At 41.2% G+C, this 12,320-nt stretch overlaps 1 protein-coding gene across 3 annotated transcripts in view; it reads left to right on the top strand.

Annotated features, from left to right (window-relative positions):
• LOC126259835 (abscission/NoCut checkpoint regulator) overlaps positions 1-2,038 on the top strand; it is a 183,602-nt gene extending 181,564 nt beyond the window's left edge. For all 3 annotated transcript variants that reach the window (XM_049956881.1, XM_049956884.1, XM_049956883.1), the window contains one exon: positions 1,612-2,038. In XM_049956881.1, coding sequence (XP_049812838.1) covers positions 1,612-1,761 — 150 coding nt within the window. In that variant the 3' untranslated portion in view covers positions 1,762-2,038. The remainder of the gene's footprint in view (positions 1-1,611) is intronic.
• Positions 2,039-12,320: the final 10,282 nt, after the last annotated feature.

The raw sequence follows: 12,320 nt of genomic DNA, 5'->3' as shown, positions 1-12,320 counted from the left end.
ATGATAAAGTAAGCAAAATAATTAAAAGAACCTCCCTCTTTCAATTCGGTAATAAATTCCATTTATGAGCACTTTTACCTATAAATAGTGACAGTGCTTCGATATCTGTATTATTACTCTTTGTCAGGAATAGAAAACCATCCATGTAACGTTTGTAATACATCTTTTTCTTTAACACATGGAAATTTCTAAAATATCTACATTCCAAACCATCTACAAAAATATCAGCCATCTTTCCAGAAGACAGTTCCCTATACACAAGCCAGGCCTCTCTCTATATGCAACTGGATTCTCACATGTGCACATGGTAAGAAAGAGGTGTTCACCTACACATTTGGCTGTACTTACATGTGGGACAAGCACATGCACTTGGTGACTAAAAACAAGATGCACAGGTGTAAAAGCAGTTTAAGGTAACAAAAATCTCTAGCATGTATCTTTAAATCTATTATTTACTATAGTTTTAAGTGAGGAGTGGGGGTAATGTGACAAATGTATTGCCTCTAGCACTCAGTGACTTTTATTGTTGAGGCAGAAAGCCATGAGTAACATGCATCAGCGGGATGCCAGTTTGAGTTACCTAGAACATCAGTTGCTCTGTAGCTCATAAAGCAGATATGCATCTTTCAACACCCCTAAATCATGTGTTTCCTAACTAATATGCAAAGCTAAATGAAATAAGAGGGGAAAAACTGAGATGCTGAAGATTTAGAGTGACAAGGAACAGTAGAATGAGTGACAAGTAGAAGAAAAGAAGAGGAATTTGGGATCAAGGCTGATTGAGAGTGAAGCGGAATAGATTATCAGTTATTCAAGCATGTCGAACAACTACTATCATTCGATTTCTTAAAATTGAGTCAAGAGGTCATAATAATGAAAAATCTGTAAAACATGGTTTATGAGGTGGAGTAGTGATTTCGACACCACTCTCATCAGTGTTCAAATTACATATAGACTAATTAAACTGATTTAAGTTTTCTGTGTTTTTGTTAAATTCCTTGGTCATACATTGGAGATTACTTCACCAAGGCCTTGGTGTAGACACTTATCTGTGTTAATATTGGCATTATAAAATAGAGGAAAGGCAACCACTCACCTATAGCTGACTGACATGTGTCACACAGAAACAACCAGTGGAAAACTATTTATACTAGCTTTCCTCTTTTTTTTTTTTTTATTGGAAATACACATTCACATACACAACTACAGAGCCCAGGGTTCTGTTGTGTATTTCTATGTACCACATAACAGTCAACTATGTGAGCAGTTGCCTTTCCTTTATTCTATGTATTATTCCATCTGAGGATTTCTGCTGTTGTTTGACATTGATGTTAAGTAAAATTTCTCCCCTCCCCCTCCGGGCCTCCTCTAAGAACAGGGAGCATTTGACTAGAATGAAAATGATTTTATCATAAGTTCACAAATTAGCATTACACCTATGAAAACTGACTATATTAAGCTTCGATATTTCCTATAATTTATATATTATAGTGGAAATTAAAAATAAAATGAACCTCTAATTTCCAGGAATTTGTGACAGGCATTCAAAATTGTGCATTACTCTGGTCAGATGCTAAGTAATTAAATGTAACACTTTTGATTTGTTTTCAGGATACAGAATTACCTTGGTGCATTATTTGTAATGAAGATGCAACAAAGAGATGTCATGGCTGTAATGGTGATCTCTACTGTGATAGATGTTATGCAGAAGGCCATGATGTCTGGGACATGAAAGAGCACAAGACAAGTCCATTCAAGTGATCCATTTGTGTTACATATTACACTGCTGCGATCTGATTTTTTGTTGCAGATATTATGTATGCACCCATGTCATTTGCTTAAAAGAAGTAATTTAGCTTTTCCAATTGATATGAATGAAAAGTTAGTCACTAACATTATATGAGCCTTATGGATAATAGCTTGTTATATTATGTATGCTGTGCCTTAAGTAACTTTTGAGACCTGTTGTTATTAAATGTTACCAAATGATTGAACCACTCTGCTGACCAATTTAAAAAATGAAAGCATTTGTTAATTATTTTCTGGGAAAACTTATTATTCATGTTTTCCTCTCACCCAAAACCCGGAAAATACGAGCAAGTTTGGTAAACATCAAAAGCTCGGGAACATTCACGTGATTTTTGCATGAGGATCTCCACATGAAATGAATGATACCAAACTAAAAGTAATTTTAAGAACATATGAGGAGGAGGACTGAATGAGATGGCGTAAGTGAAATAACAAACGAAGAAATATTTGTAAAGGAATGTGTATGTAACACGGGGTTGGAAAGGAGTACAGGTCACTCAGATACCAGGATGAGAAGGGGCCATCTTTGAGGACTACAGGATGCAAAAGGTAAGGGTGAAGCATTGGAGAATGTAGGAGGTCAAGGAACTACATAAGATGATTCAGAGTTTACAAATGTACTGGCTTTGATCTCCTACTCTGTCTGACATCTTCCCTCATCCAAACAATAGGTGTGTCCCTGTCAACTAGGGGTCTGAGTAACCTTCCTTTCCTTTCTAATGTTCCACAACCTATCCCTCTTTTCTCCCTGAGGGAGGAAGTATTCTTCTCTCTGTATGCTAGGATAGTTTTCTGAGCACTTACATGTGTCTGTTGACAATACGTAGAATGTTGCTGTTGCCTGTGGGCCTGACAATCAAAAGGAAGATACTTACTTACTCCATACCTGTTTAAGAATTAGGATGCCTGGATTGCTCAGCCCTAATACCAAAAATGGGAAGCTCTGACATAGACAATACTTTGTACGCAATTTACATCATAAGGAGTTTAAATGGATGGTGAGGTAGTTCTACAGCAGGGGCCAGGACCTGGACTGGTTCTGTAGGCCCCTGCCATCAGTCTGATGCGTGTATTACGGACTGTGTCTAATCTCTTTAAATAGAGTGGTGTAGTTGAGGTGTAATATAGTCACATGGACACACAAGATTATGTAGATCATAGTGATGTGGCAGCCAGGTATTCTTCTTATCAAATACGAAGCTCAAGAATTTCATTGAAATTTTAAAGCCCTTAATGGCGCCATTCATCTGGTAAGTAAAAGAATGACATGAATTATTAAAATATACACAAACCATCTTTTTTGTAGAGAATTTAAAACCAGTTGTATTAGCCCTATCCTCCAGTCACTGCAGTGCCAACTATTTTTGACAAGTTGTGGTTGTGAGACTGGAGGAAGAACAGGCTACAGAAAAAGTCACCCAAGATAACATGACTGGACTCTGTATTGTGGAAGAGAAAATATTTATTGCTTTAATAAATAGGGCATTACTTAGTACTCTGTAGAAGGAAGGATTACAGCAATATGGGGAGACTCCCACAAGATCCCCATTCATGTAATTGAGAGACAATGTTATGTCTTCTGATGCACCATCTCATTTACAGCAAAACATTTACCTGTAACAGTGCAATTAATTAATGGAAATTACATTAGCACATAAGGTTACAGCAGGTAGAGTATGTAGGAGTTATTGGAGAGTTTCATACAGTATATGGACTTCGTTTAAATGTGTCTTGGAAAGCCGTTACTAGCCAATAAAATATGTATGCTAATTTTGAGGAACAATGTGGAAAACAGGATTAATGGCAAACAGACAGAGATTACAAAGTGTTTTAGTTGAGATCCATACAAAAATGTCATCAGTCAGATGTGCAAATAACTGAGTGGGTTAAACTGAAAAGGAAAGATGTGAATGAAGCACAACTTTAACAAGCTCCAGACGTTAACTCACAAATTGATAGCAATGAGGGAGCAGAAGCCACTCACAACAAAGACACTGAAAGTATCTTTCAGGGTAAGAGCTGTATTAGAAACACTGTTAGATAAAGAGCTAGTTTTAAAAGATTTTGTTGTATTACACCATAATGGTAAATCACTCACGAATAAAATTATCTTGTTGGAAGTGCTACACAAATTGACATAAAAAAAGGAAAGTCCAGTGTTGAACAACAACAGTATAGTGTAATTACTGTACAGCATTCTATGTGGGCGTGCCAAATAACCAACTGTTGATTCACACGAATGACAAACTTGACAATCCAGTTGGCGAACAGCTGAACACCACAACCCAAATGACTTCAACAGCTGCTTCACTTAGTGAGCCATTTGGAAATTCCGTTCCAGCACTAGTTTCCGTCAGCTATGCAGTTGGGAATTTTCTCTTCAGCGTACCTGTGTTTTTGCAGTCTCCCTGGTTAATGCTGGTAACTTGTTTCCCACTGCCTCACCTTACCTTTTCCCTTTCCTCAGCCACGTCTCTCCTTCCCCATTCTGATCAAGTACCTGGCTTCTCCCACCACTCCCCTCCCCCATCCCTTCCAAGCAAGCATTCTCTCCCTCTCACTTCCTTTTGCTCCCCCACCTTCCACCATTTCCCATGCCTCTCCCTTCCTGCCTTCCCTTCCTTTCCCCCTCATCTCCACCTTCCTCTCCCTTGCTCTTACACGCCCTATCCCCCGAACTCCTTTCATTTTGTTGTGCAGCTTTGAGTCATCTGTGAAAAGACCTGTCTCACGCTATCCTAATATCTAATCTACAGTGTAATCTACATCTATACTCCGCGAGCCACCTTACGGTGTGTGGCGGAGGGTACTTATTGTACCACTATCTGATCCCCCCTTCCCTGTTCCATTCACGAATTGTGTGTGGGAAGAACGACTGCTTGTAAGTCTCCGTATTTGCTCTAATTTCTCGGATCTTTTCGTTGTGATCATTACGCGAGATATATGTGGGCGGTAGTAATATGTTGCCCATCTCTTCCCGGAATGTGCTCTCTCGTAATTTCGATAATAAACCTCTCCGTATTGCGTAACGCCTTTCTTGAAGTGTCCGCCACTGGAGCTTGTTCAGCATCTCCGTAACGCTCTCGCGCTGACTAAATGTCCCCATGACGAATCGCGCTGCTTTTCGCTGGATCATGTCTATCTCTTCTATTAATCCAACCTGGTAAGGGTCCCATACTGATGAGCAATACTCAAGAATCGGACGAACAAGCGTTTTGTAAGCTACTTCTTTCGTCGATGAGTCACATTTTCTTAGAATTCTTCCTATGAATCTCAACCTGGCGCCTGCTTTTCCCACTATTTGTTTTATGTGATCTTTCCACTTCAGATCGCTCCGGATAGTAACTCCTAAGTATTTTACGGTCGTTACCGCTTCCAATGATTTACCACCTATGGCATAATCGTACTGGAATGGATTTCTGCCCCTATGTATGCGCATTATATTACATTTATCTATGTTTAGGGAAAGCTGCCAGCTGTCGCACCATTCATTAATCCTCTGCAGGTCTTCCTGGAGTACGTACGAGTCTTCTGATGTTGCTACTTTCTTGTAGACAACCGTGTCATCTGCAAATAGCCTCACGGAGCTACCGATGTTGTCAACTAAGTCATTTATGTATATTGTAAACAATAAAGGTCCTATCACGCTTCCTTGCGGTACTCACGAAATTACCTCTACATCTGCAGATTTTGAACCGTTAAGAATGACATGTTGTGTTCTTTCTTCTAGGAAATCCTGAATCCAATCACAAACCTGGTCCGATATTCCGTAAGCTCGTATTTTTTTCACTAAACGTAAGTGCGGAACCGTATCAAATGCCTTCCTGAAGTCCAGGAATACGGCATCAATCTGCTCGCCAGTGTCTACGGCACTGTGAATTTCTTGGACAAATAGGGCGAGCTGAGTTTCACATGATCTCTGTTTGCGGAATCCATGTTGGTTATGATGAAGGAGATTTGTATTATCTAAGAACGTCATAATACGAGAACATAAAACATGTTCCATTATTCTACAACAGATTGACGTAAGCGAAATAGGCCTATAATTATTCGCATCTGATTTATGACCCTTCTTGAAAATGGGAACGACCTGCGCTTTCTTCCAGTCGCTAGGTACTTTACGTTCTTCCAGAGATCTACGATAAATTGCTGATAGAAAGGGGGCAAGTTCTTTAGCATAATCACTGTAGAATCTTACGGGTATCTCGTCTGGTCCGGATGCTTTTCCGCTACTAAGTGATAGCAGTTGTTTTTCAATTCCGATATCGTTTATTTCAATATTTTCCATTTTGGCGTCCGTGCGACGGCTGAAGTCAGGGACCGTGTTACGATTTTCCGCAGTGAAACAGTTTCGGAACACTGAATTCAGTATTTCTGCCTTTCTTCGGTTGTCCTCTGTTTCGGTGCCATCGTGGTCAACGAGTGACTGAATAGGGGATTTAGATCCGCTTACCGATTTTACATATGACCAAAACTTTTTAGGGTTCTTGTTTAGATTGTTTGCCAATGTTTTATGTTCGAATTCGTTGAATGCTTCTCTCATTGCTCTCTTTACGCTCTTTTTCGCTTCGTTCAGCTTTTCCTTATCAGCTATGATTCGACTACTCTTAAACCTATGATGAATCTTTCTTTGTTTCCGTAGTACCTTTCGTACATATTACTACTTCCTCGTCTCGTGTACACTTCCCTTACCCCTCCCCATGTACATCTGCCGAGGAAACTGCTATTGATAATCAATAGCCAGTCTCGCTGTAGCAGAAGCAGAACTCTCACAGATTGACAAAGAACTCCCACACCTATGATGCCTGCCTCTGGGCGCTAAGACCTGAACACGACTACATCTGATGTGACCAGTAATCTGCTGGGGAGGGAGGAGCATGCACTACAGAGGGGTGGGGGAAGATGATGCTGTTTCCTGTAAGAGTGTTCTGGGAGGTCGTGGGGACAGGATAGGGCAGCTAGTTGCAGTAACTAGAGGCTGTGCTTTGGGGAGGGGGGGGGGGAGGAATGAACTTGTACATGCATTGGTGGGGCAGAAGGCACGTCTGTACTGTAGTGCGAGTAGGGAACATAATATGCTGGTGGAGGACAGGGACTAGTGAGGGTTGAGGCCAGGTGGGTTATGGGAACAAAGGATATGTTGTAAGTAGGCCCACCTGCACAATTCTGAATAGTGTAGCAACATAACAGAAAATGCTGCAAAATGGGTCAAATCGTATCTATCTGACAGGAAATAAGTGGTATAAATATGAAAGAGTAATGTACTAAGCGATCAGGCATCATCCAACTGGGAACAAACCTCTTGTACCCCACAAGGTTATACACTATGTGATCAAAAGTATCCGGACACCCCCCCCCCCCCCAAAACATACGTTTTTCATAGTAGGTGCATTGTGCTGCCACCTACTACCAGGTACTCCATAGCAGTGACCTCAGTAGTCAGTAGACATCGTGTGAGAGTAGAATGGGGCTGTTGGAGAGCAGAATGGGGCTGTGAGAGAGCAGAATGGGGCACTTCATGGAACTCGTGGACTTCGAACGTGGTCAGATGATCGGGAGTCACTTGGAAATATCCCTAGGTCCTCTGTTTCTGATGTAATAGGGAAGTGGAAATGTGAAGAGACACATACAGCACAAAAGCGTACAGGCCGTCCTCGTCTGTTGACTAACAGAGACCGCCGACAGTTGAAGAGGGTCGTAATGTGTAATAGGCAGACATCTATCCAGACCATCACACAGGAATTCCAAACTGCAACAGGATCCATTGCAAGTACTAGGACAGTTAGGCGGGAGATGAGAACACTAGGAGTTCATGGTCGAGCAGCTGCTCATAAGCCATACATCATGCCGGTAAATGCCAAATGATGTCTCGCTGCTTGGTGTAAGAAGCGTACACATTGCATGATTGAACAGAGGAAAAATGTTGTGTGGAGTGATGAATCATGGTATGTAATGCGGCGATCTGATGGCAAGGTGTTGGTATGGCGAATGCCTGGTAAACGTCATCTGCCGGCGTGTGTAGCGCCAACAGTAAAATTCGGAGGCAGTGGTGTTATGGTGTGGTCGTGTTCCTCACGGAGGGGGCTTGCACCTCTTATTGTTTTGCTTGGCACTATCACAGCAGAGGCCTACATTGATGTTTTAAGCACCTTCTTGCTTCCCACTGTTGAAGAGCAATTTGGGGACGGCAATTGCATCTTTCAACAAGATCGAGCACCTGTTTGTAATGCATGGCCTGCGGCAGAGTGGTTACATGACAATAACATCCCTGTAATGGACTGGCCTGCACAGTGACCTGACCTGAATCCTATAGAACACCTTTGGGATGTTTTGGAATGCCGACTTCGTGCCAGGCCTCACCGGCCGATATCGATACCTCTCCTCAGGGCAACACTTTGTGAAGAATGAGCTGCCATTCCCCAAGAAGCCTTGCAGCACCTGATTGAACGTATGCCTGCGAGTGGAAGCTGTCATCAAGGCTAAGGGTGGGCCAACACCATACTGAATTCCAGCATTACCAATGAAGGCCGCCACGAACTTGTAATTCATTTTCAGCCAGGTGTCCGGACACTTTTGATCTCATAGTGTATCTTAGGGCCCTTACTATTTCTTGTTTGTATTAATGATCTTTCATTAGTACCATTTCCAGATGTGAAGTTTGTTTTGTTCACAGGCGAAACGAACATTGCAGTGAAAAGCAAATCAAGCTTAACTTTACAAAGCATGGTTAATGAAATTCTTGTGGACATTATTAAATAGTTCCAAGCCAAGTCTTTGTCATTAAAGTTCCAAATCTCTTTTCCAAACTAACAGCTCAGTTCATGGAATCAAAACTAGAAATAAAAATAATTTTCACAAATAATTAGAACCAAGTATAATTTATTAATAATATAAAGTAATGTGAATATTACATGAAAGCTGACTTCTGCATATATTCAGTACAGTAACACAATCAAAACAAAGAACTATAGTAACTCATTATCTCTTTGATACTGTCTGGTTACAACAGGCTATGAATTGTCGTGTGCATGTCAGTCTATTGTACATACACACATGAAAATTTGCTAAAGATTTTTTGACTTCTTCCACATTCATGAGGAACATTCACTTGGGATCTGTGGAAGGCACAAACATTAGCAAAATCCTTTTCTTTGTAAAAATTTATTGTGCATTCTTATCTTTTGACTTTTTCTACTTTCTTCAGAATCTCCTCACTATGAGACCATTGAGTGAAAAATACATCAAATATAATCTAATGTTGACTTGTTGGAAATCTGTATGAATATTTAGTTATCTCTCAATAGCTTTCAGTTTGTGATTCTGCACTAGCTTCGCAGACCGATGGAAGCAGAGACAACAGAGTACCACATCAAGTTGCCTGAAAATTAAAGACCGTATGCAAAGCAGTTTCAAGTGCAGGACCCATGAAAAAACTGCCGTATTTCATAAGTTGCCAAGATTAACTTAATGTTTTAGTCAGCAGATAAAATTTTAGATACAGAATTTCTGTGAATTTGACAAAGTGTGGGAAGGGGGAAAATTGTTTTGACACAACAAGTCTAACTATTTGATTGAAAGCAGCTGTCTGTATCTAAGATCTAGAGGAGGTGGCGCATGATCATTCATTCCAAGGCTTTCCTATATGTTTGATGAGGACAATCCCGATAATACCTATTTGAGAATGAAAAATCTTCTTGAGCTATCTCCCATGTAGTCGTCAGGAGTAAAACCACTAACTGCTCGGGTTGGCACGGTTTTCCGCTTATATATTCATGATTGCGGCCTCTGTCACCAATCAGAGAGGGATGAAACGACGTGTGTGCGAAAGGCGTGTTGGGCAGCTCCTGCCCACCATGGGACTGAGTGACAACAGGTTGCACAATGGGTTGGTGCCACACTTGAAACTGCTGCTCCCACCTCCATACATGCATCAAGCATCCATTGTTGCTTCCTTTCGAAGTCGGAAACCCGCCCCCATGCCCTATTATGTGTGTGACAGGGATAGGGCATGGGGACGGGCTTTGGATGTCGAAAGGACATGCCCTACCCCTGGTATACGCATAGTAGGGTGTGTGGGCGGGCTTTGGATGTCAGAAGGAAATAACAATGGATGTTGGCACTTGTAGTGAGGTGGGAGCAGCAGTTTCAAGTGTGGCACCAGCCTCTTGCACCACCTGATGTCACTCAGTCCTGTGGTGGGCAGGAGCAGCCCGACAAACCTTTCGCGGATGCATTGTTTTGCCCCCCTCTGATTGGTGCCAGAGGCTGCAATTGTTGTTATATAAGTGGAAAACTGTACCAGCACCGGCAGTCAGTCGTTTTACTCCTGATGACAATGGCAGGGACAGCCATCAAAAGCTTGAAAATTTTATTTGAACTGACACGGCTTGAAAACCAAGATGATTTTATTCAGACATGCTGCTGCGAGACTCTCCGAGTACACATATTTGAGGATGCTCAGTCTGTAACGTCCCACCAGTTAGTGAGTAGTTAAAAATGGTTTAAATACCTGTAAATATCTTGCCTTCAGTATCACTCGATGACCGCATACATGAGCTAAAATATGCTCGTTCAATAAATACAGGATACCATAATGGATTTCACTACAATGATGTTGGCCACAACTGAAGTAAAGTAAGTACATAGATTTATTCACTTCAAAAGCTGTATCTTATGAGCTCGTGGTCAATCTTCAGTGTAATAAACCTCGTTGTTACTACTACAGCTAACCGATGGTAGCACATACTACACTGGCGATTTTAAATAGTACAGATGCAGTAAATCAATAGAAATGCATGTGTGAGGTCCATTACATTGTTGAACACTAATACTCAACAAAGTACGAATGTAAAGTCACATATCATTCTGCCTTTTGCGATATTAAATCAAACTGTTTAACACTCCGAAATAATCCGTCACTGCACTGTTCTAATATGCTGTTTTAGACAATGTCCAACACACGAGTTGCTCTATTGTAAATCCAGACCTGAATCATGCACTACGAACATCTCAACTGTATGCACAAATCTGTCCTCTAGTGGGTCCAACATTCATGTGTCCTAACAATACTCGAGGCCGAGTATTTATTCACTTCCTACAATGTACTACTTTTTCCTATTATCGAAAAAGTAATTGAATGTAATTATAGCTGGAGATATATGAGAATTGATCTAGTAATACACAATGCAGGGGTGGTAACCATAAGCCTGGAATGTTACAAGTCCTCCCTAGGTTTCTAGAGAAGGATTAAAAGCTTACTTCCAGGTGTTGGGCAAATGTCCTAGCAACCAGATAAAATTAAAATGGGCAGTGAGGACTTCTTTACTTTATCCTGTGAGGTGCCACAACATACTCAGGTTGTGGTGTCACCGCCAGACACCTCACTTGCTAGGTGGTAGCTTAAATCGGCCGCGGTCCATTAGTACATGTCGGACCCGCGTGTCGCCACTGTCAGGATCGCAGATCGAGCGCCACCACACGGCAGGTCTCGAGAGACTTACTAGCACTTGCCCCAGTTGTACGGACGACATTGCTAGCGACTACACGTACGAAGCCTTTCTCTCAATTGCCGAGAGACAGTTAGAATAGCCTTCAGCTAAGTCCATGGCTACGACCTAGCAAGGCGCATTAACCATATCTGGAGAGAGTCTCACTTGTATTATCAAGAGAAATGTACCACAATGAATTAAAGTTAAGTATACGAGAAGCTCCGTTCTTTTCTTTATAGCTTTCATCACGTATCCTGTTTCAGACTTAATGCCAGTCGGCGTGTGTGTACGCGTGCCTTTCGGTTACCCATCACTGTGGACTGGCTGCCTTGTCAGTCCACTACACAGGTGATGTATGTTGAGACAGTGTGTGTACAAACTCCAGTTCTGACATGGTGAAATGACAGCTGTATATTTTATCATTAGTGGAAATGAAGTAAAAAAAAAAAAAACAAAAAAAAAAACAGATGTCTCTCAGTGATCACACTGTGATGCCTGGAAGCTGGATTATAACTGACAGTGACAGTAACTCTGACAAAGTGTTCTACCATTGTTTGTACTCTGTCTTGCAGGTAAGGCTGGAGACTTTTATTTCACATTACAGCAGCAGCTGGGAACCTCCCATCTCAACCCTCCTGGTGGTCTTGCTCACATATATGCACTCTAAATGGATGGTGTTTATAGTATTCAAGAACTGCTACTACAATCACTTCTTGCTTTTTCTAATAACTCAAAGATTTTGCCCTCATTATCCAACAGGTTGTGTGTTGGGTCTTGCCCACTTGTCTCATATAGAGGGTGGCTAAGGGACACTGTGTTCTCAGAATTCTATACAACAATTCAAGCAAATAACATTAGTAGTTTTATTTCTATAAAGCAGATTTGACAATAATTAACTTGAATGTACAAAATGTTGTCACAAATAATGGGCAACATGCAATATAATTCAGAGTCCTTGGTTATAGGCAATGGTCCTGCAAGTTGACACACAGTTCGTGATCACTCTAACGGATATCGTAGCAC

Source organism: Schistocerca nitens, chromosome 5, assembly GCF_023898315.1.
Source record: "Schistocerca nitens isolate TAMUIC-IGC-003100 chromosome 5, iqSchNite1.1, whole genome shotgun sequence".
In the NCBI taxonomy this organism is placed as follows: Eukaryota; Metazoa; Arthropoda; class Insecta; order Orthoptera; family Acrididae; genus Schistocerca; species Schistocerca nitens.
The sequence above is the reverse complement of the archived record's forward strand: the minus strand, read 5'-3'. Positions and strand labels throughout refer to the sequence as shown.